General features: G+C 54.5%; 1 protein-coding gene across 1 annotated transcript; it reads right to left on the reverse strand.

The window, feature by feature from the left end:
* Nucleotides 1–10,225: 10,225 nt before the first annotated feature.
* Nucleotides 10,226–20,882, reverse strand: LOC148593449 (antigen WC1.1-like). Its single transcript, XM_088530918.1, has 15 exons — nucleotides 20,805–20,882; nucleotides 20,183–20,497; nucleotides 18,820–19,128; nucleotides 18,299–18,613; nucleotides 17,029–17,346; nucleotides 16,633–16,947; nucleotides 14,598–14,912; nucleotides 13,849–13,911; nucleotides 13,452–13,766; nucleotides 13,098–13,133; nucleotides 12,672–12,809; nucleotides 11,839–11,934; nucleotides 11,321–11,398; nucleotides 10,734–10,886; nucleotides 10,226–10,482 (listed from the first exon to the last, which is right to left on the reverse strand). The coding sequence occupies exons 1-15, from the start codon at nucleotides 20,869–20,871 to the stop codon at nucleotides 10,226–10,228; spliced, it is 3,090 nt and encodes a 1,029-aa protein (XP_088387044.1). The 5' UTR covers nucleotides 20,872–20,882.
* Nucleotides 20,883–24,674: the final 3,792 nt, after the last annotated feature.

Genomic DNA, 24,674 nt, shown 5'->3' on the forward strand with positions numbered 1-24,674 from the left:
CACACATACATGTGTGGCTTCTTTTCCTGAACTCTCCTTCAAGAGATCATCACCTACGTTGAGGTGGAGCCAACGAAGTTTAGCTGGACTGGTGGTGGTGGGAACTAATCTTGCTGCATCTCTCCCGCTTGCTTGTTCATCTTTCTTTTTCCCTCCTTCTTCTCTCTGTCCTACTGTGGTTATGAGAATAAAGTTTACAAGGTTGTATGGCATTTGATCCCATTTGTGTCTTAATCTCACTCTTGGGATCGTATCGAAATCTCCCCCGACAGTGGATCAGGACACTGAGATGCCTGCCAAGCAGGGCTGTGCACATGTCACATTGCTGTGATTTACGCTCTAGTATAGCCTGTGGTTATACCTGCAGAGACAGGTCGCCCTCCTCAGGGTAGGATCCTCTCTCTGCTCAGCTGCATGAGCCTGTAGGCTCCATTGAAATATCTGACCAAGATGGGCTCAGGTGCTCTAAATGCACATATGTCGTTCCATTTCAGCTGGCCAAGGATACCCTCCTTGCCCCTATGGCCACCAGCTGATGCTTGGGAAGGATGTGCATCTCTCGGTCTTGTTCCAAGAGAACTTGCAGACCCTTGCATGTGCCTTGGATCATCCCTGGCACCTCAGGCATCACAACGTGTCATTATCCGAGCAGCTGACTCCTACCTTCTATCTCTACTGATTAGGGACAAGGGTTTCATAAGGGACGTCCATGCAAATATCTCTTTCACACTCGCCTATACTTAGACAAAAGTAGTCCCATGTCCTGTGGGTCTCTGGTGTGCATAGGAGGGACATGAATGCCCCTCCAGCGTGAAAGCTTCTCGAATGTCATGGCTCCTGTCTGTACCCCATCATGGTCAGTCCTGCTCTGCAGGACTTGATTTGGCCTCAGAAGAGAGTGTGTGCAGACAGAAGATGAGCCATGGCAAAGTGTGTGGGCTGACACCAGGACAGAACCTAGGTCAGATGGAATGAGACGATAAGCTCAAGCTGCTCCTTTCCACCTTCAGGCAGGAGGTGACAAACCTAGGGGTGCTCCTGAGGGTGACACAAGAGAGGGAACACTGGGAGCTGCAGAGCTTGGCAGCTACCATCTGCTTTGCGTCTGGGAGACCTGGCAGGTGGTGCCGCTGGCTGTGGCCCCTGAGAGACCCCCCAGCCCCACTAGCAGCACTGAGTCCCCTTCCACAATGACAGGAGCTTCTGGAGTGTCCTGGCTCCCATCTACACCCCATTCCTGCCCTGGCCCAGCTCTGCTGCCCTGCACGTGGCCCCTGTGCAGGCAACCGTCCAGCACCCGGTGTGAGCAGAGGCAGGGAAACATCTGCTCAGCAGGGTTCCCATGAGAGCCCTCAGTGCCCCTTCCCCTAGCACTGTCTGCCCAGCAGCCTCCCACCAGCCCCCAGCCCCTGTGCACTCCAGCTCACAGAGAGTCCCAGAGAGACCCACTGGCCCACAGAGAGTCCAGGCAGGGCAGTCATTCCCCCCACACAGGTGCTGTGCCCAGCAGGCACACGGAGCTGTGCACATCCAAACAGGAGCCCTCCTGGGACCATGGGGAATGGGCAGTGCTGGGAATGGCTGCTGTGAGGGGCTAGGGCAGGGGCTGGGAGGAGTTTCTGAGGCAGGTTTCACCTATCTCTTCCTTCCAAAACAATAGAAAAGCGGTCTGGGCTCGATCTTTCTTCTGACAGACCCTACTTGAAGGTCCCCGTGGCAGGAGGATGGTCTATTGGCCCAGTAGACAGCCCCAGCATCATCTCTGAATGCTCCCTGCCACCCTGCAGAGGAGCCAGGAGACGGCTCGTCCTCCCAGGGCTCACAGCTGCACACACAGTCCTCCATCTCGGCATGGACCTTCTTGGAATGTGACCTCTGGAGCAATGGGCAGCAGGCAGAGAGTGGGAGATTGTCTCAAGGACGTGTGCTGGGGGCAGGTCCTCAGAGAAAGCAGCAAAGTGATGTGTCTCCTGGGTCCTGCTTCCTTCAGTACAGGTCTCTGAAAGGGGTCTCAGCCTTATATTTGGGGTCACCCTTCAGGAGGGTTGATGCCCCTATGAGCTAAGAGGATGGACAGCATTGATCCTTCTTCATCTGCTTCCCAGGCCATGGGGTGGGCCAGCACAGCAGGGTTGTCTGGCTCTCATACCCACACCCTGAGTATTGTCTTGGAGCTTGCTGTAGTGCACCAGTATTGTCTTGGAGTCCATGTCAGCATCTTTCTCTCCAAGACCCCTTCACATTCAGTTCCACTTCCTTGTCATTTCAGACAATCCCTCCTCTGATTCTGTTGCCTGTTCCCACCATTCCCTCCCCTGTTCTCCCCACAAGATCCTGAACTCGCGGTGCTGCTTCACAGAGCAAATGGGCAGTTGAGCACACAGGGATCAGGAGATGTCTCCACGGCTGCTGTTCTGCTCAGGGAGGGAAGCAGACTCAACCAAAGGGGGTTTGTGGCCGCGATTCCCCCCAGGAGTCTACGGATGTGTCAGGTGCTGGGAGGAACTACGGGCATTTCTGAGGGTACTGGCTGTGTCCAGGTACACCTCTAGATCCTGAGGTCTGCCTTGCCCCCAAATACCTGGGTTTACTGCGTTACCTTAGGTGCTTCCACCTTAGAGGACCTCTCCCCTTGTGAGGCTCCGCTCCCTGCTCTCCTGGCATCTCCAGCTTCCCCTCCAGAAAGACAGGAATCTGACACTGTGCTTTAACATGTGTCACAGCTCTGGCCATGTAAATGCAGCATCATTCAACCTCTACACTATTCCTGGACACTGATAATTGCTTCCCAAATCCGCCCCTTGATCTCTGTAGAGATCATTACAAGATGATGAGTTTTTGATGCTGAACCCATGGAGCAAGCTGCTCAGCAGGCCCTTCTGGTGTGCAGTTTCTTGGGCATATTATTGACACCAGCTTTGAAGGAAGTCTAGCCTTCAGGCAGTGCACTGGGCAGAACCTTTTCTATTATATAGGAGTCACTAAGGGAGCCTGTCCTGATACAGCATTCAACACAATTTAATGGACTAGGTGAGACAGAGCAGTCTCAGAATAAATACCATGAATCGAAGAACTTGTGTAGCAACATGATAACCATTATTACTACTAATGAAAGACACAATAAAAATAACATGACGAAACAGTACTCAATCTGGTTGGGATACAGAAAGAGTCATTTGTGGAGAGATGTGGCAATTTTACCACTGCTGAAAAATGTCAATGAAATCACTTTCCTTAAGGCATTCTTGAGCTCCTTGTTCCTCATGCTGTAGATGAGGGGGTTCAGGGCTGGAGGCACCACTGAGTACAGAGCGGCCACCACCAGATCTAGAGTTGGGGAGGAGATGGAGGAGGGTTTCAGGTAGGCAAAAAATGCAGTGCTGACAAAGAGGGAGACCACAGCCAGGTGTGGGAGGCACATGGAAAAGGCTTTGTGCCGGCCCTGCTCAGAGGGGATCCTCAGCACAGCTCTGAAGATCTGCACGTAGGACACCACAATGAAAGTGAAACACCCAAACCCTAAACAGACACTAACCACAAGAAGCCCAGCTTCCCTGAGGTAGGAGTGTGAGCAGGAGAGCTTGAGGATCTGAGGGATCTCACAGAAGAACTGCTCCACCACATTGCCTTGGCAGAGTGGGATTGAGAATGTGTTCCCAGTGTGCAGGAGGGCATGGAGAAAGCCACTGGCCCAGGCAGCTGCTGCCATTCTGACACAAGCTCTGCTGCCCAGCAGGGTTCCATAGCGCAGGGGTCTGCAGATGGCAACGTAGCGGTCATAGGCCATCACAGTAAGGAGAGAATACTCTGCTGACATGAGAAAGGCAAACATAAAGACCTGTGCAGCACATCCTGAGTAGGAAATGGCCCTGGTGTCCCACAGAGAATAGTCCATGGCTTTTGGGACAGTGGTGGAGATGAAACCGAGGTCAAGGAAGGAAAGGTTGAGGAGGAAGAAGTACATGGGGGTGTGGAGCCGGTGGTTGCAGGCTACGGCTGTGATGATGAGGCCGTTGGCCAGGAGGGCAGCCAGGTAGATGGCCAGGAAGAGCGAGAAGTGCAAGAGCTGCAGCTCCCGTGTGTCTGAGAATGGCAGGAGGAGGAACTCGTTGAGGGAGCCGCTGTTGGACATTTTGCTCCCTCGTGTCATTGGGGACTGTCCAAAAAAGAGAAGACATTGAGAAGTTAGGATTAACTTTTCAAGGAAAAAAAAAAACTCTCTAGTTGCTCATTTTTCATACATCCTCCCCCCACACACTCTCACACTGCCTCTGCCTTTATTGTGAGGATCTTGTTTTCAGTACTTTGCTTGAGTTCTGCTTTGCACTGGCTGAGTGTGCTGTGAGGAGCAGGGACCTCAGCCCCTGGACTCCAGGGAGTCTGCCCTGCTGTACAGCACTGGGAATCAGGGAAGAGTGGTGATGAGCTTGACCATTCACCATTTCTGCCAGGTGAAATCCAATCAAGATGTCAACGGGCCCTTCAGCATCTTCTCTCCCAAATACAAAGATGGTGGTTTGAGTAACAGAGTTTTATGGAATTTTTCAATATTTTTTATTTGATTGGAGCTGTGCTTGTCACCCCTGGGGAGTGTTCCTCAAATTAGACCTCCTCAAATTAGACCTCCTTGGTATTTCTGCTCTGGAGAGGAAACCATCCACTGTTGCTATGTGCAGATTGGGGATATCTCATTTGTCTCTTAGTGTATTGCCCAGCTGTTCGATGCTGGAGGATGATCACACTCCTGTGCTGCCCTAACTGGAGACCAGACCCTGCAGAGGGCAGAGGTCCCCTTTCACAAAACAGTTTTTCAGGTTCTCACCCTTTCTCTATTCACTTAAGTGAAGTCTCTACACTGTTCTTCTAGCCAAAACCAACAGATTCTCCCCACCACCTCCATGCCCTCAGCATCTCTGCAGCTTCCTCACAGGCCTCTCGTAAAGCAGAGCCTTTCTAGAGAGCAGGGGGCAGCCTGGCAGGACAGCACAGGGATACAGCCAAAGGGCCACTAGCAGTGACATGGGCTCTCCTTAAGGACCCATTTCCCAGCCCTGTGCACTGCATTTCATGGAGCTGCACAGGACAGAAGGGGGATGGAAAAGCTCCTTCCCTGCAGACCCCTCTGTTCCACAGCTTGCAACATTAGCGCCTGAAATGCAGCGGAAAACACCCAACCCCAGAAAGCTGAGAGCAGGAACAGGAGCATCCTGGACAGGAGGGGAAACAAGGAGCTAGACCATGACGCTGCTACCAAGGCAGGCAAGGAGAGGCACAGAGAGACATCCTGGAAAGCCTTCACCGTACGCAGCTGGACATGCAACCTCGCAAAGGGTGATATTACAGAGCAGTGACTCTCAGGCCCTTGGTGGGGCAGCAGGAAATGGGCCCGTGGCAGGAGAGATGCCCCTGGATATGGATGGAGGTCTGGCTGCAGAGGAGGCAGCTCCTGCCCTGCACTTCCTGCCCCTTTCCTGCCCATCTCTGCTGCCTGGAGCTGTCCCTGCCGGCAGCTCTTCCTCTGTCCCTGTGTCTTGTCCCTGCCACGGCTCACAGATCCCATATCACCCTCCATGTGTTCAGCTCTGCCCTACAGAAACCTCCTGGCTCTGTGGCCGCAGGTCTTAATGACTAGGTCACATAAAGTCCTCCGAAGCCACAATGATGATGGTGATGCTATCTGTAATCTAAGGTGGGGATGAAGCGGCTTGCTGGGGTTTCTCACAGACCTCTTAATCCCTCACTGCCTTAATCCCTGCCAGGTGTCTCTCCTCTCAGGCAGAGCTTCTTCCTGGAGGCCCATGGGGAGCTCCCCAGGCAAGAGGAGCGCTGCCCCTCACAGGCTGCAGAGTCACTGCCCCGGGCACACAGCAGGCGCAGGGACACTGCTCTGAAGAACAGACCTGGCTGCACTCCCTGCCTTCACCCCCTGCAACGTCCCTGCGAGAAGGAAGCAGGATGCTCTGTCCCAGTGACAGTGTGACAGGGAACGCCTGCCCTGCAGCATCTCCTCAGCCTGCTCTGCCCTCAATAATCCAGGAGAGAGACTATTAAAATCCCAGTGCATAATGACATGGACTGAGAGCAGAAGTCCCCTCCAGAAAGCTCAACAGCATTGCCCTGCAGCCAGACACTCACCATGTAAATGGCTGTGAAGATTTTGCCATGCACTGAGTTCTGCTCTGTCCTCCCGCTCCACACTGCCGTTCCCCTCTCGCTGCCTTCTCTCCTCTGCTGTCCGCAGCAGCAGGCAGTGCCCGCAGCCCTGCTGCTCTTGGCACAGGAGCTGCTCCTGCACTCGGCTGTCTCTGGGCAGTGCTGCCAGGCTGCCACGAGCTGCCTCCGTCCCAGGAGCCTGGCCCCGCTCAGGAGCAGAGGCCCAGCTGAACTCACCAATTTCTCTGTCCCTTGTGCCCCCTCCTCCTGGGAAATGTTCACTTCAATAAACTAAAATAATCACCTGTTGTCCTTTGCTAATGAGTGGAGAGAGATTATTCCAACATGGCAATTTATTGCATCAAAGGATGACTATCTATGAAAGTTGGAAATACCCCACTCTGGAAGCCTCATTTCACATCCCTTAACTAGACAGGAGACCGAGGAGTGGACAAATAGGAGTTAGTTGACACATGGTCCAGGTGCTGATTCAGAAATATCAATCTGGGCAGTACCTGTCTAGGCCTGGATCTGAAGTTGTATTCGTATTCCTTCTGTAAACTGCACAAATACAGCAATGGTGGGGTTCCCCCTGCCAAAAGTGAAGTGAGCAGATCACAGAGATCTGCCCACGAGGTCCTTGTCAAAGCTCCACCACAATCACTGGAGATGCAGGGTGAGAGTCAGCAGTTCCCACAGAAACACCTGGTGACAGCAGAAGAGACTGAGGAGGTGCAAGGCGTGTGTCAGTGCCTGCTTGCTCTGATGGAGCTACTAGGAGACCTGCATCATCCTAGAGCACGAGTTGGGGAATTGGCCATCTTGGCCATCTGAAATGACCCCAGATGCCAACTACGGCAGCAGCAACACTCCCCATGAAGCTGAGGTATGGGAAGACTGCAGGATTAACCAACAGCTCTTGTAATTCAATGCAGAGTCTTGATTTGATGTCACAGAAAAGTGCTGGCAGGGCTTTGTCTGATGCCTGGAGTGTCCAGCACAACCACACGTCTCTAGCAGATACAGCAGGGCACCCACAGGAAAACCATGTCCCCTTGGAGTGATTGCTGGGCAAGTGCCCCAGGGCATCCTGCGTTTCTGTCCTGTACCCAAACACAGACATTCCAGCACTGGCTGTAGGGAAAGCCCATCCCGTCTACATCCAGGGTGCTGCATAAATGGGAGGCACCCCGGCCCCGCCACGTCTCTGCTCCAGGCTCTGCACTCTCAAACCCTTCTAGCTCTCCTCCCCTGAACTCCTCTTCATCCCACCACATGAGATGAACAGGCAATGGGCTAATAAGGACCTCTGGGGGGCTGCATCAAAGGCTGTCAAGGCCCATGGACATCTTCAGTGGCACCTTGTTCTTCCTGAACCAGCGTCAGGCACAGGAGAGAGTGCCCGTTGGGCTGCTTTGTGTGAGAGGAAATGCCCATGGCCAGGAATAGGTGTTCCCTCACTGGAGAAGCTCCGGCCTGGCTATCTTGGCCCACGTCTCCTTCCCTACCATTCTCGTGCTCTCTGTGCAGGTCCCATCCCTGCCGCCCACCTCTCCCTCCAGCCCCACCGCTCACCTCCCTCGTGTACTCCTGCACTCCAGGGATCCCGTCCATGGATGAGGAACAGCCGTTCACCTGCTGCTCCTTCTCCATCTCCATCTCCAGGACTTGCTCTGGGGACAGCCCTGCACGGCCAGAGTGTTTCCAGCCTGTCTTCTACACAGACAGACGCGTCCTCACAGCCCATGTCACAGCCCTGTCCTCTGATCAGCTGCTCACACTGAGGGGACCTCATAGGCCCTTGGCTGGGGCTGGTTCTGCTGCTGGACAATCCTGCACGGGGCAGCAGTGACCTCACAATGTGCCCTGGAACCTTCAGCTGGCTCTGGCCTATCAGCAGCAGGGACAGAGGTGACGTCACAAGAAACCTCAGCAACCCAGAGCCTCTTGATGACGTCAAGTCTACAGAGAAGGATGTGACCTCACAGTCACCCTCAGAGCCACATCCCTGCTTTTGGGCTATCAAGGACTGGCCCAGCAGTGACCTCACTACCAATATCCAGGCCATATCCCTGCTTCTGGCCTAACAGGAACAGGCACAGCAGTGACCTCACTAACAAACATCCAGGCCATTTGCCTGCCGCTGGCCTATCAGGTCCTGAGGCAGAAAGGCCAACACAACCAACATCCAAACCATGGGCCTTTTCTGTCTGGTCACCACCAGACACTGAGGTAACATCACAACAGCGTGTGGGAGCTAACAGCCCTCTCTGGCCTATCCAGAGCAATAAGGGTCCTCAGAGTCAGAATTTGGGGCTATCAGGTACTCAGGCAGAAACGACCTCAGAGTACGAATGGCAGCTATGGCCCTGCTGCTGGCGTGTCCCGTTCTCACATGGAAGGGACCCTGTCACTGGTCCCAGGAACATGGGAAAAGTTTTTCTCCAGGGTATGCCTGCTCCTGCACAGCTTTCCTAGGAGAAGGTCTAGCAGAGAGCAGTGCCCTGGCCCCAGACACACGTCACCACCTTCACCCCATGAACCCTGAGCTCTGTCCCTCTTCCCCTGCAGGCCTCTGAGCAGACAGCTGCTCTGCACTGGTGCAACAAGAGCCTGAGATCTCTTTGTCTACCCAGAGAGCAATACAGCTGCCCTCCACCCCACCAGAGGCATCTCGTCCCAGATGCTGCTGATCATTGCAGAAAGAGGCTTGCCCGAGAGGGTCTGAGATCTGTGTTTGGGGATGTGTACTGGTAGGACTCCTGGACTGCATTCCCCTTTTTTGATTCATTCCTACTTTTGTTCTCCAACTCTGCCACAGAAATTCATTTGACCCAGTGGTGTGTGTCATGAGCCCTTATCACGAGCAATCAGAGGAGAACGTGTGCAGCCTGGGCACTGGGACCCTTTCACCTCAGGAGGGTGACTGCTACTCAGCTTGCCCAGGCCTCTGCTGTGCGTTTAGGTCACATACACTTACTCCTTTAGTGGGCTCCCCAGGCTGTCCAGATTATCAGCTGGTTGTTTTTGTGAACTCATTTCCTTCTCCAAAGTTCCGATCTATTATGCAGGGTAAAAATTTGACAGCACTGGCTGTTTTAAAATGTTTGCAGCACTTGGGTCATTGATCATACTGCTCTCTCCCAGACTGCTAGTCTGCAGTTCTGCCCTCTCTTTATTTTGCTTCTCTTTGGTTGAGGCTGTCAGGACACCTCAGCATCCTGCTGACTTCTTGTCATGTTCTTGTCCACCAGGCCCCCCACATCTACCCCTATCTACTCTGCAGACTGGCACATATGACTGGAAACTCTGCATGAGGTTTGCAGGATGGGAATGTCTAAGACTGACTGTAAGGCTGAGAGAGCTGGGCCTGTTCAGCCTGAAGAAGAGAAGGCTGAGAGGGCACCTGCTCAGTGTCTATGAATACCTTAAGGGGGAGTGAGGAGCATGGGGCCAGCATCTTTCCAGTGGTGGCCAGTGATAGGACAAGAGGAAACAGCCACAAACTGAAGCACCAAAGGTTCCACAGAAACTTAAGGAAAAATTTCCTGACAGAGTGTCAGAGCCCTGGAATAGGTTGCCAAGAGAGGTTGTGGAATCTCTTTCTCTGGAAATCTTCAAAACCCACTTGAATGCAATCCTGTACCACGTGCTCTAGGTGACTTTGCGTGTGCAGGCGGGTTGGGCTAGATGATCTCTAAAGGTCCCTTCCAACCTTAATAATTCTATGATTCTATGTCCCTGCCAGCAGAAATATCCTCCAGCTGGACTCATCACTATTCCCACACCCCAGAGATCATGGGCTCTTGCAGGAGCACAGCCTGTCTCAGAGCCTGCTCTTCCCAAGATGTTCCCCTTACCCACTGCTGGTTTGTGCTGCTTCACCTTCCCTGATCAGCTCTGGGGAGACATCCAACACCTGGGGAGGGAAACACAATCTCTGGGTCAAACTCCCACATGGTTTTAATAAGAACAAATAGCAATGCATGGGATAAAAGTAGAGAAAAGATGAGAGAGACAATGTCCAGCTCTTTCTGCTACTAGTGGCAGAAGGGAGAGCAGTCTCTGTCACTCATGACTCTCCAAGCTGCACAGACCTCTCTTCTGTCCCAGCTGCACCCAACCTCATGGCAGTGATGGGCTCTCTCAGACCTGGGTTCACGGACAGTCTGGCACCAGGGTCCAGTCTCACAGCCTTGGTGTCCTCATGAGGATGTGCCAGGGATGCTCCTTCAGCATCATCATACGCTGTGTCTGCGAAGGGAAAGGATGGGGCTGCTCTGATTGCCCTGGGGGCTCCATCACACCCCCAGCAGTGCACATTCCCCACTGGAAGCAGCAAGGCCAGTGCATTGCAGTCTGCCCCACACACATGGCCCTCCTGGGCTGTGAATTCCCTTCCTCCCTGTCTCTCACTGCCTGAGACCTTCAGTCCCCTAATCCCACCCCCATCTTCTCACCAGGAAAACTCCTGAGGCAGGTACCCTCCCCATGCCGGGAGGCCGGGCTCTCAGGCTGCTGCCACTCTCCTGGCACTGGGGACAGCACCCCAGGAGCCAGCAGCTGCATTTCCCCCTCACCTCTCTGTGCCTCCTCAAGCCATTCACCATCCTCTGCTTCCCTGGGCACTTCCCAGTCTTGCTGGCCAGGAACAAGATCCTCCCCAGGGTCAGATACTTCTCTGGCATCGTCATAGCCATCCGCTGGGTCACCTGTGGGCAGGACAGGGACCTCTGAAACGAGAGGGGAGCTGGTGATGACAGGAGCCCTCTCACAGAGCAGAGGAAGGAAGGACATGAAGGAACAAAGGGCAGAGACACTGGTGTTGGCAGGGTCACAGAAGATCCAGCATCCTGGATCCAGGGTTATGGGAGTGTGTGTGAGGCAGTGGGGTGCCCTCTCCCCCTGCCACAGGGATAGCAGAGCTGGAGTCTGCACCAGGGCTGGGGATTCCCTGGGACAAACTCAGAGCCTGATGGAGGCAGGGACAAGTCGAGCCCAAAAAGGCCCCATTCAGGCACCCAGCTCAGTGGGGCATGTCCAATTCTTGCCTACACTGCATGACTCCAGAGTCATTCCTGAAGGCAATTCCTCCCCATCCCAATGGTGACACTCAGTGACACAGCTACGGGGAGACCAACCCTTCCCCTGCCTCCCTGCCCGTTACCTGGTGCTGACCCAGGATGCTCCTCACTGTCCCTGGGCTCGAGCTGCAGCTTGGTCAGGGAGCCCTCTGAAGAGGAACCTGGCAAGGGGAGCAGCGAATGTTATCGGGGTGAGCCCTGCTGGCCCTGCCAATTGTCAGCCCTGCTGGGGATGGGGACCCACCTAGCAGGGACTGCATGGGGAGGACGGCCCAGGGCTTGTCCTGCTCCCATGGGACAAATCCCATCTCCAAGGGCCTTTCAGAGCAGCCCTGGCCACCCCCTTCCCTTACCCAAGAGGTACAACCGATGAGGGCAGCAGGACAGGCAGGGAGAAGCTGTGCCCGCGGGTTGGGATGGGCAGAGCAGGTCGGGAGGAAGCTCCTCACCTGAGCCCAGCACTGGGCTGCTCTCCTGAAGGAACCCGTGATCCCAGCACTGAGGGGACAACTGGCCCGAGGGCTGCAACGGTCCCATCGTGGGTTAGGGCCAGTGGAAAGGGCCCTGCCATGTGCTCTGTCCCAGAACCGACCACACACACCTGGAGGACCAAACCTCGCCTGCTTCTCCCACACTTGGCTGTAGTCGATCTCCTGGTACACGGCCTCAGAGAAGGGCTCCAGAGACCTCCTGGAGGCTGAGGATATGGGCAGGATCGGCATAGGCACATGGAGAGAGGAGAAGCACCCCGATGTGGGCACTCAGCCCTTCCACCCTAGCCAGATGAGCACTGACCCCACAGCCCAGACCCACTGCTCTGCCCAGGCACTATGGTCAGATCCCCAGTGACAGCAACACCCCTGTAGAGATGGTCTGGGGCAATGTCACCTTGTGCTCTCTCTTCAGAGACAGCCCCCAATGTCCCTTTCAGCTCCAAGTCAGTCCCTGCTCTGACCAAGGAGCAGCTCCCATAGCTCCTCTCCCCAGAGAGCTTCTCACTCTCTGCCAGACTGGTCCATAAAATGATCCTGCCCTGACATGGGAGAACAGGGCAGGACAGAGGGAGCAGCCCAGGGACCGACTGCCACTCTGAGAGACTCCCTGCCCTGAGCTCCTCTTGGCACCGCTCCTGCCCCACAGCCTCCCCCTAGCACTGTCCAGAGCGCAGCCAGCCGCGTCCCTGGACGTCTCCTGCTGCTCCCATCTCCCCCAGCTCCTCGCTGCCTTTTCCCTCTGCCCCATCACCATCTCCTCCTGCATCAGCACTCCCACAGCTCCTGCTTGCGGGTGTCCCACAAACAGTGAAGGAACAGGGAATAAGGCAGGAGGTAGCACCCCCACCTCAGCCCCTCTGTGCCCTCACACACACCCCACAGCCCCCACAGGGCTGTCAAGAGGCATCGTCCACCCTGGTACAGATGGGGAAGGACCCACCTCTGCGCTGAGCCCTGGCTCTTTGCACTTGCCCTGCCAGGAGGGCCAGGAGCAGGCAGAGCAGTGCCCCCAGGATGATGCAGATGACAACAGGCACGGAGACTCCTCCGCTCTCCCTCACACGCCTCTGGGTGGGATCTGCATGGGCAGTGACATGGACGAGGCAGGCCCTCGCCTGGGGCATGCTGGGGCCCAGGGACACCCCAGTCCCGAACCATTGCACATGGCAGGGCTGGGGGACCCTGTGCTGGTTTGTGGGGCAGCTCTCACACTGCTGGGTGACTCACAGCCCTCCACAAATCCACCCGCTCCCACCCCTGGGCCTCCTCTCTGAGGCCCTGCACCCCAGCACAGGGCCCCTTCCTTTGGGCTGCAGGTCACAGCCTGGCCCCAGGGAGACCCAACCCAGGGAGCAGGGCAGGTTACCTGCTCGCGGGGCTGCTGTTGTCATCCTGGGTGCAGCTGCAGAGCAGGGAGAGAGATGTGGCTGTGCCTGTGCATGTCCCCTCCAAGTGCCATCAGAACCCATGACAAGCCCTGGGCTCTCTGCTCTGGGCCATGGGGAGGACAGCATGGACAGCCCAGGACAGGCATTCAGGGGACTGCAGAACTCCACAGGCAAAGGCATGAGGACACCCTGCTCCATAACATCTGCTCCCCACCTGGCACCAGGCACCCAACCTCTGCAGGGACATCCCTGTTCTGAGGAGTCTGGGGCCCTGTGAGGGCCCAGCTGGGATAACATGTCCCCAAACAAGAGGACCAAGCACTGCCACTCACCGGAGCAATTCACAGCAGCATCTTCCTTGTGCTGGCAGGCACCGCTGTTGCCACACTGCACCCTGCAGTCCCAGAGAGACCGCTCCGTCCCTCTGCACTTCACTTGCTGCAGCCAGATGGGACCCGTCCCCTCCCCAAACGCAGCCTCCCCCAGGGCAGACACGGCAGGGCCGCAGCCCAGCTGACTGCAGGCCACCTCAGCATCCTTCATGTCCCAGGAGTCGTCACACACTGTCCCCCAGGCGCCGTGGTGCCAAACCTCCAGTCTGCCTGAGCAGCCATCCTCTCCTCCCACGACACGGATCTTCTCCATCTCTGGAAAACACAGAACCCTCCCTGTGATTGGGGTAGTTGCGAGGGCCTGGCCAGGTGAGAAGGGCACAGGGAGCAGCGTTACCTGTGCAGCTCGTAGAGTTGGGGCACTCTGCCGCTAGGGCTGGAGGGGTTTCTGGTCGTCTCCCTGTAGAAGGAAATGCTACAGTGGAAGAAGGGGCTGCTTTATGGGGGTCATGTGGACAGGATCAGGACTGAGCTGTGCTTGAACCTCCCAGCACCTCCCCCTGCTCGTGGACAAAGGTGAACCCCCCTGATAATGCAGTGTGTAACAGTGCTGGACTCCAGGGTTACCCTGGCTGCTCACCCCAAGAGGTTTCCTGGTTAGCAGAGGAGTAGGAGCATGTCCCCAGGGGGAGGCTGTTTCCGAGCTCTGGTGCCAGCACTGCCCTGGGCACGGCCTGGTTCCTACATAACCTTGAGCCACCAGCACCGCGTTCTCTCTCCCCATTCCCTCAGCAAACCACGACCATGAGTGGAATGCTCTGCATGGACTTCCCAACCTAAAAGGTAATTGTCTGGGCCCCATCTATTCACAAAAGAGATCAACAGGCACCTCCAAGAGGTGTCCAAGGTGTGGTAGAGGAGATCACCAAGGTGAGGTGGAGGCTGCATGTGCCTCTTCCCCTCCTTGGCCATGTGGGTAGCTCAGGGCAGCTACTGCTCATGGATATGTTGTATTTGTGTCACTGACAGCAGAATGATCTCATATGCAAAGTAAAAGCCACTCCAGACCCCTTCTCAACATTGTGCCTTGCTGAACAGGGAGCAAGACCTGCTGTGAGCTTTGCGCCCACGTGGCTCCAGCATTACCATTGCAGGTGATGTGGGTCTCTTCTCGTTGGTCATCACAGGACTGTGGGTTCCAGGGATCAGAGGGGCACTGCCAAAAGGAGCTGTTCCTCTTCCCACACTCAACATGATCCAGCCATGTATGGCCAGATACCTTCCTATATGGCAGGTCTGTTTCAAGGATTCCTCCATCTCCACAGCCCAACTGTTTGCACACCAGAGACACGGTGCTTGAAGTCATCGAGTTGGAGCAAACACTCCCCCATGACCCGTTGTAGAAAACCTGCAGGCGCCCAGAGCAGCCATCACTGTTCTCCAGCCTCAAGGCCACAAACTCTGGAAGGAAAAACACAAAGCTGGGGGGAACAAGCTGGTCCTGAAGTGAGCAGAGATAAACATAACAAGAATTCCTTAGGGCATTCCATGGCATCCATGAATAGGGAGGTTTATTCTAAGAATCACAGAATGCTTAAGGTTGGAAGGGACTTTTAGAGGTCATCTAGTCCAATCCCCTTGTACACACAGGGTCACCTAGAGCATGTGACACAGGACTGCGTCCAAGCGGGTTTGAAGATCTCCAGAGAAGGAGACTCCACAACCTCTCTGGGCAGCCTGTTCCAGTGCTCTGTCACCCTCACTGCCAATAAATTTTTCCTTAAGTTTCTGTGGAACTTTTGATGCTTTAGTTTTTGGCCATTTCCTCTAGTTCTATCAGTGGCTACCACTGAAAAGAGGTCAGTACCATCCTCCTCACTGCCTCCCTTGAGGTACTTATGGACACTGCTCAGTCCCCTCTCAACCTTCTCTTCTCCAGGCTGAACAGGCCCAGCTCCCTCAGCCTCTCCTCATAGGGCAGATGTTCCAGGCCCCTGATCATCCTTGTGGCCCTGCACTGGACCCTTTCCAGCAGCTCCACATCCCTCTTGTACTGTGGAGCCCAGAACTGGACACAATACTCCAGATGTGGCCTCACCAGGGCTGAGTAGAGGGGCAGGATCACCTCCCTCGACCTGCTGGAGAGGCTCTTCTTAATGCAGCCCAGGATCCCATTGGCCTTCTTGGCCACGAGGGCAACTGCTGCCTCATGGTCAACTTGTCGTCCACCATGACACTCAGGTCTTTCTCTGCAGAGCTGCTCTCCAGAAGGTCGGTCCCCAGCCTGTACTGGTGTCTGCGGTTATTCCTCCCCAGGTGCAGAACCTTGCACTTGGCCTTGTTGAATTTCATGAGGTTTTTCACTGACCAGTTGTCCAGTCTGTCCAGGTCCCTCTGGATGGCAGCGCAGCCCTCTGGGGTAGCGGCTACTCCTCCCAGTTTCGTATCATCAGCAAACTTGCTGAGGGAGCACTCTGTGCCTTCATGCAGGTCATTGATGAATAAATTGAACAGGACTGGACCAAGGACTGACCCCTGGGGGACCCCGCTAGCTACAGGCCTCCAACCAGACTCTGCACTGCTGATCACCACCCTCTGAGCTCTGCCATCCAGCCAGTTCCTAATCCACCTCACTGTCCACTCATCTATCCCACACTTCTGGAGCTTGTCTAGGAGAGTGTTGTGAGGGATGGTGTCAAAACCCTTGGTGAAGTCAAGATAGATGGCATCCACTGCTCTCCCCTCATCTATCCAGCCGGTCATTCCATCATAGAAGGCTATCAGGTTAGTCAAGCATGATTTCCCCTTGGTAAATCTATCCTGACTACTCTTGAGCACCTTCTTGCCCTCCACGTGGTCCTCGTGCCTTCACCAAGAAGCAGGGAGTCTTCTAGACATGCAAGGGCTCAGATAGTCAGAGGGCACTGCCAGCAAGGCACTGTTTTACTAAGGGAGTAGAGAGAAGCATCCAGTGTGCAGCACTACCCTCCCCCCTGATCTGTGGGGACACCTGTGCTCTCCCTATAGCCCTGAGCAGGTCCAGTGGGGACTGCGGATGGGTGTCCCCAGGATCGGGCAGGAAGGGGGCTCAGGGCAGTAGGGGCAGTTCCATCATGTCCAGCTTCTCCCTCGTCCCCTCCTCATGAAGCACCAGGCTCCCACCACGGCTGCCCGCACAGACCTGAGCAGACGACTCCTGCATCCTCTTTGTGCCTGCAGTTGTGCTGCCCCCAGGGCCTGGCCGGGCAGTCCCAGAGAGCAGCTTCATCCCCGGAGCAGTTCACGTCATCCAGCCAGATCTGTCCAGAGCCTTCCCCGTAATGAGCAGAACCGGTGAAATTCACAGCCACCCCGCAGCCCAGCTGGCGGCAAACAACGGTGGCATCCAGCAGGTCCCAGGAGTCGTCACAGACGGTCCCCCACGTGCCGTTGTAGAAGATCTCCACTCTCCCAGCGCAGCGCCCTGCCCTGTGCACCAGCCGGACCCGCCGGCTTCCTGCACCCAGGAGAAACCCGGCTGTCAGGGGCTCGCAGCCCTGGGGAGCACAGCACATTGGGGACCGTCAGAGCAACTCACCCGAGCAAACCACCCCCACGTCCTCGGCAATTCCTGCAGGCGCTGCCGCAGGCAGGGAGGTGTTGCAGAGGGTCAGGTGAGTCTCCTTCCCTGCACACTGGACCCTTCTCAGCCCCACGGGGCCCGTCCCTCGCTCAGACTTCGGCGGGTTGTAGGCTTGCTCTGCCTCTCCGCACTGGAGCTGCCGGCACACCACGCTGGCATCATTCAAGTCCCACTGGTCATCCAGGACTCGAACCCATGTCCCATTCAGGGGCACCTCCACTCGCCCGTCACAGCGGCTCCCTCCACCAACCAGACGCAGGGATCCAGAGAGTCCTGCTCGGAGAGAGGGGAAATGTCCTGCATGCTGCCTTGTTTCCCATTCTCATGCCCTTGGACATCCTGGAGCTCACCTATCCATATCCAGCTCACAGTGAGGAGCTCAAGGATGGGAGTGCTCCAAGGGATTTTGTTTTCCAGGCCCTAAAACTTGCTGAGCTCTAATATCATCTCAGTGATGGAAATGGGAAAGCATTGGAGGTCAAGCCAAATCCCTGAGCCACCAGATATGTCCTTACGGATGAATCTGGAGCAGCTTCAGCAGCAGGAAGTGGTGGCCTGTACCACCTGGGTGACAGGGTGAGCAGTAGCCTTGCTCCATCCTCAAGCTGGGACTGGCTCCTGCTGGGACAGCTCTGCCCTTTTACATCCCTGTGGATCTGGGAAGTGGAGCTTGTGTCCTTAGCAAGAACCAGAGGGATGAGGGCCTTCTTTACAAAACAAGGACAAGTTTGAGGTTCATATTGACAAGGAGAAAGGGCAAATCCCAGCCCCAAGGTGCTGCTCAGCCTCAGGAATTGCTCCTGCTGGGCGCACTCATGGTCCAGTCCCCGCAGGCTGTTGGATCAGGGTCTGGTCTGGGATGGGGGTATGGGCTGCAGGAGGGAGCAGAGGATCTTTCACAGCTGCAGGGAGAGGAACCGTGTCCCACAGTTCCCTCCTTGGCCTGTGCCCCAGGAGAGAACAGAGGAGCCCAGGCCTGGTGGTGGCCCCAAGGCCTGAACCAGATGCCCTGGAGCAGCAGAGATGCCGGCTCCCTGCTCAGCTCTCATCTCCCCCAAGAAAACGCGCTCTGCAGGAGCAGGCAAAACTCTCTGAATCCCACCATGGAAACCCATAGTTTCTCCAGCAGGAAATTTAGTTTGTCACTGCCAGGGGCTCCCCTGCTTTGTGTTTCCAAGTCACACAAAAGGGGCAAAATTAGTTAATCCATTTTCCCAGAACTCACCTGAGCAAAAAACACCAGCAATATTGTCAGGTGAGCATGGGGACACCCCAAGAACAGTCACAGGGCACTGTCCCAAATGGGATTCGGTCCCATTACAGTGGAAAGTGTCTCTCCAGACAGGGCCTGTTCCTCTCCCAAAGTGCCCTCCTGCAGGAATGGACTCAGCAAATCCACAGTTGAGTTGATGACAGAGAACATGAGCGTCAGAGATGTCCCAGCCAGAGTCACAGAGGGTTCCCCAGGTCCCCTCCACCTCGATCTCCACTCGCCCTGAACACGCTGTGCTGCCATTCACCAGCCTGAATCCTGTGTACTCTGGGGAAAGAGGAAGGAAAGTGAGGATGGTTTTGTGCTCTTGCACCCTCAGGTGCTGGAGGAGATGCCAAGGGGATAGCAGCCCTTTCTGCTCCTTCCACATCATTTTAAGATTACAGACAACAACAGCACCTCACTTCCCTGCTCCCTGTTTCTTAGCACATAGCTTATGGGTGGCATTTCACACTGCCTCCCTGAATGCTCACGTGTGCAGGTGACACCAGCGTCGTTGGCATGGCTGCAGGTCTGGTTGCTGAGGGACCTCCTGGGGCAGGAGGAGAGCAAGGGCTCATTCCCCACACACTGCAGCTCTCCATCCCAAATGGGACCGACCCCCTCTCCAAAGTGAGCTCCCCCATGGACAGACAGGGCAGCCCCACACTGCAACTCCCTGCAGATCACGCCAGCAGCTTTCACATCAAAGTGTGAGTCACAGACTGTTTTCCACTGGTCTGCATCTCCGATCTCCACACGTCCTGAACAGGGACTGTTTCCTCCAACGAGCCGAACAAATCCTGGGGAAAAAAAAAAAAAAATTAAATACCCCACAATGACATGGGGTTGCCACAAGCTTCTGGCAGTTACATACCATGGCAGCCACATCCAAAGGATCCCATTAATGTCAAACAGCAGCTCTCAGTAGGTTCTGATGACACAAACCCTTCAAGATCCTCTGCGCTTCCTCTCACACCCACACAGTGCTCTGGAGCTTGTCTCAATCACATACCCATAGCCACAGGCACTGCTCAGGGAAATGCTGCTGCCCCACAGGCTGCCCCACTGCCCGGCACAGATCCCCAGCACCGCAGCCCTAACGATTGCTGCAGCCTGTTCAGCCATGGAGAGCTCAGAGACAGCCTGGGGAATTGCCTTGGAACAGCCCAAAATGCTCCCTGTTCCCAGGGTGTCCTGCACTGTCGGAGGGGTCAGTGACACGGACTCAGCGGGACCAGCCTGAGCCTGTGGTGACATGGGAGGGAGCAGAGAGTGGCCCCACAGACACCAACCCAGAGCTCATGGGGGGCTGGTCCTTACAGGGTGGCCTGGACAGCAGGGGTGCCCTGCTCATCCCCCTGCTTCTCCGCCCCAGGCCCTGCTCTTGTCCCCTCTGAAAATCCCCTTTGGGTCAGCCAAGGCACTCCTGTCTGTGAGGAAAATGACTGCAGGAGCCTCAGACATCTTGTACCATTTCCCCAGCCATGGGGTGCGGAGCAAGTCATCCTGAGGTCTGGGGCACAGGGACACCCAGCACTGCCAAAATATCCTGGCAGAACCTGAGGAGATTGATGGAGACCTAGAACCTGTAGGACAGGGTGAGGGATTCATTTCTCAGCCTCAGGCACCACCTGAGGGTGGGCTGAGCCCCCAGGATCCTGATGGGGTCTGTGCACCCCGTGGTGGGCTCACCTGGGACTTTCCCCAGGAACAGCAGCAGCTGCAGTAGTGCAGTGAAAGTGGCAATGCCAGGGCCTGAGCTGGTACCCACGTACTGCTCCTTCAGGGCACAGCCTGGTTAGTCCCCTGATCCCGGTCCCCACTCCAGAGGTGAGGAACTGGATGACTCCTTACCTGAACAAACAACTCCGGTGTCCCAAGCATGAATGCACTTGTGGTTACCCCAACCATCATGTGTGCACTCAGACAAGGCAGTCTCGGTGCCTTGACAGCTTACAGAGTCCAACCAAATCTGGCCAGATCCTGGCTCAAAATATCCGTACGGAGGGACACGGACAGCAAATCCACAGCCAAGCTGCTTACAAACTACAGCAGCATTTTCCATGTCCCAGAAAATACCACACACGGTCCCCCATTGGCCCTGGTGTTTCACCTCCACTCTCCCAGCACAGCGGCTGTCTCCATCCTCCAGTCTCACCTCTGCAGCACCTTCAAACACAGACACGGGGCCGGTTAGGAGGGCACTGACCCCAGCACAGTGACTGTGTAGGGTCCTAGGGCTGAGTCCCAGCCCCTGGGGTGTGAGACATCTCCCCTCTGCACTCTTGGGATGCCCAGGGACCCATTTCCTTTACCCCGATCCACCATGGGTACCACTCAAACGCACCCACCACCTGCAGGGCTTTATGGGTCCCCAGGGAGCATTGAGATGATCCCCATCTTCTGTCCCAACCCTCATTCCCTCCTCAATTACAGGGAGGAGCTCACTCTTACCCCACATTTACCCAGCACTTACCCCAGCACAGCTGCACCCAGACGAGCAGCCACAGCACCCAAGAGATGTGGAGTCCTTTTGCCTCCATCCGCAGCCTCCTGCCCTGATGGCACTGCCCTGATGCACCCTCTCCCTGCCACAGATCCTGGGGACTTGTGCAGGACAACAAACATGGGAGGCCAATATATATCTGCAGGTGCTGGCCCAGCTCCCGGACGAGCCAATCAAAGCAGCAGGCACCATTTTAGACATTATCGGGGGTTATCTCCCTTCAGTCACAGCCCAGCCCTCCAATGAACTTCTCGAGCGCTGTTCATGACCATATATGCAGCACGGCTCCACTGCGGATGTCCTGGTCACTGCTCTGGAGCATTATCATGGGGTCCATCCCAGTGGAACAGGGCAGACCACGGAGGGAAATGGGTCTGTCACACTTTGTATTCCACTTGGGTGACTGGGAACTTTGGGGATCTCCCATGCTGTGTTTGCCCGAGTGCCCAAGGTGCAAGTGTCCAGCTTTCCCCACGCCATGAGAACTGTGGAGCTGGGATTGTCCCTGGGATGGGCTGTGTCAGGAAGGGAAAGAAAGAGGAACAGCCCCTGATCCTGCTACAGCCCCTCTGTGCTGGGAGCAGCAGCAGTGAAAGGTCTCTTAGCCACAGCCAGAGACACATCCCGTGAGTGCGGTCTCGTCCACCCCTTCTCGGACAGCTTGGTGCTGGTGCCTTGGCCAGGAGCACGGAGCTGGGACATTTCACTCCTCTGACAGCAGACAGGGCAGCCCAGGCGCTCAGAGCCCCCCAGCTCTCAGGGTGTTCACCCAGGAGCCCGTTATTCCCTTGCCGGGGCTGATCGGCAGATCAAAGCCTCGCCTGCAGGTGCACAAACCACAGCCCACGTGGCCTCGGCAGCCTGCGCCGCGCTCTCCCTGCAGCAGCGACCGAACCAGGAAGACAGTGGTTTCTCTCTGGCCTTGGTTCCCCGAGCAGCCACTGTGGCAGCTCCAGGACCTGCTCCCAGGGATGGGGCTGCAGGGGCTGTTCCTGGTGTGTTTGCACTCATGGGTACTGGTGCAGGTCCTAGAAGTGCAGTGCAGTTTCTCATCAGTGATGCTGCATCTCTCCCCAGCTGTTGCTGTGGCACAACTTCATACACTTCCATGCCTCTAGGCTTTAAGGCTCTAACCTTATGGTTAGGTATTTTACTTTTTTTTTTTTTTTTGGGTAACAAAATGAGTGCTTTTTTTATTGAGATATGTTTGGACATTTTATGAGCTGCTTCAAATATTATTGTGTATTTTTTTCCACATTATTTTGTTATGCTACCCTTCCAGGGGATGCTGTCCTTATCCTCTCCACTGCACTCTGCATTTAACTCCTTCACCTTCCCTTCCTTTGGATATTGACTGGGAGGTCATTGCTGCCTGAGTGCCTGATTGGCCAGCAACAGGGGCATGCGTGGGACATGTGCTTTTCATGTCATTCCTCATAGGATAGCTCATAGGCCAGAAGCTGGCACATTTGATGAAATCTTGATCTTGAATCTGTTTTGTTATCAAAAAGAGGCCTCTGTGGACATTTTCTCACGTCTTTCCTTGGGAGTGAGATTACCTCTGTCTCGTCCAACAGCCATTGCTCCCAGTCTGCAGTCAGAACATACTTGGAAACTCCTGACATGCTACAGACCCAAAGGTGGTATTAAAACAGGTGTACATATGAAGAAGAGAAACCCGGTACAGACCACACAGGCAACTCAAGCAAGCTCCCTGCTGCCGGACAGGTGTCATTCCTACAGCACACAAACCCTGGAAATCGGGGATTCCTAACACTGCAGGCCTATATGCAGGCCTGCTGGGACAGGGGTGGCCTCTCCAAGTTAATTCTTCACCAGATACAAGCTGCTGGTCTATCAGGGACTCAAAATGAGATGTCATCACAGTCACCTTCATAGCCATATCCTTGCTCCTGGCCTGTAAACCTCTGAGAAATAAATTAACCTCACTGTAACTTTACCCTTGCAGGCCAAGCTCCCCTTCACCCTGGCTGCTGCCAGGAAGCGCTGGGCCCAGGGACGCCAGCAATTACTTCTTATTTGGATTTTTCTTTATACACTTTTTTATTAGCATTTATTGTTGTTAACATTGTTGTTGCTTTTATTGTTGTTATTGTTGATTATATTGTTGTAATTTTTCTTGTTATTTTTTATTATACTGTTATTTTTGTTGTTGTTTAAATATATATTCCTGTATCATTGATTAAGTGTTGTGTGTTGTTTCCAAGCAATCTCCAGCACTAAAATCATCCCCACCCAAGATGTACGTTTGTGGCACTCAGATTTCAGACCCTAGGGGCAAGCGAGGGCCAGGAAATGGTCCCTCTAGGACTATCCCTCACATGTGGCCCTGGCCATGCCACAGTCCCTTTGCCATCTATTTTCTTTTTCTTCTTTTTTTACTTATTCTACTTTTTCTCTTTTCCTTTTCCTTTTCTCGTTTAATTATTTTTCTCCTTCTCTTCTTCCTCTTCTTCACCTTTTTCTTTTTCTTCCCTTTTTTCCTTTTTCTTTCTTTTTTCTTTTCCTTTCTCTTTTTTCTTTTTTCCTTTTCTTTCTTTTTCTTTTTTCTTTCCTTTTTTCTCTCTCTCTTTCTCTTTTCCTTTCTTTTTCTCTCTCACTCTCATTCTTTCTCCTTCCTTTCTCTCTCTTTCTCTCCCCCTTTCTTTCTTTCTCTGTCTCTCACTTTCTTTCCTTCTTTCCTTCTTTCTTTCTTCCTTTCTGTTTTCGTTTTTTCCATTTTTCTTTCCTTCTTTCTTTCCTTCTTTCTTTGTCCCTCGGCACCTTGGGGCCCAGAGACCAGACACCATGGCATATCCTTGTGCTCTTGTGACTTTCCTGATCATCACTGCAGGCATCATCTGCTTCCCCAGCATTGCAGAAGTTCTTATGCCTAGTCAGCAAAGCAGAGGACACAGAGGGTCAACCACAACCTGTTTTCAGGCATGGGCTGCAGACGCTCCTTTCCAGAACTCATCAAGGAAGGACAGGGCACTCGCAGCGCTCCCCCTCTCCTCTGTTACTGAGCACGGCGCATGTCTGCAGGGCATCTGTGGAGTGAGATCCCCTGGACACTGCACACGAACATGTGCTTGATTGTAGAACAGAACAATATTCCCGGCCTTTGCTAAGTGCCAGAGCGTCCTCTCTCACCACTCCCTCCCATCACTGCACTGCTGCCTTATCGCTGAGCCGATGCTTTTCACCATCCTGACTTCCAGGAGACAGAGTTTGCTCAGGTTAATTGCTTGGTTGTTTCCCTTCCCCCTGATGTGGTTAGAGGAGTAGTGAGGACACCTGCAGAACATCTCCCAAGCAGTCAGTGACCAGCAGAGCTGGTGGTGGCAAGCGTGGCATGTGAACCCACCCGCTGAGCCAGGTTCCATCCGGGACACGTAGGCATGTCCTGTTCTGTCAGGAATATCAAGCTGCTTCCTGGGCAGTAGGTACTCAAGGGCTGCACAGCAGACATAAGGAGACAGTTCGGGTAGATTTGAGAGCTCCTCAGGAGACAGTATGGGGCATCCTGCCTTGGCCTCCTAAAGGAAAGAGTCAAAACACTTCAGGCTTTCTTGGTCAGTGCAAGGAGGGAAAAAAAAAAAGAAAAAAAAAAGAAAAAAGAAAAAAAAAACCACTGTAGAACTTGTCATGTTACAGAGAACCCCTAGAAAATAATGTTTGCATTTTCAAGGACTATAAGGGCTTTTCTAAGGGGTAGAGCAGACAACATAGCCAGATGTGGCCAAGAAAAATAAATAAATAAAAGAACAAGACAATTGCAAACTCCAAGGTCATAAGAGAGATTGCAATAACCACCTTACACTGGACAAATACCAACAC

This window comes from Tinamus guttatus, unplaced genomic scaffold (assembly GCF_059628265.1).
Source record: "Tinamus guttatus ecotype Peru unplaced genomic scaffold, ASM5962826v1 Tinamus_guttatus_pri_ptg000390l, whole genome shotgun sequence".
In the NCBI taxonomy this organism is placed as follows: domain Eukaryota; kingdom Metazoa; phylum Chordata; class Aves; order Tinamiformes; family Tinamidae; genus Tinamus; species Tinamus guttatus.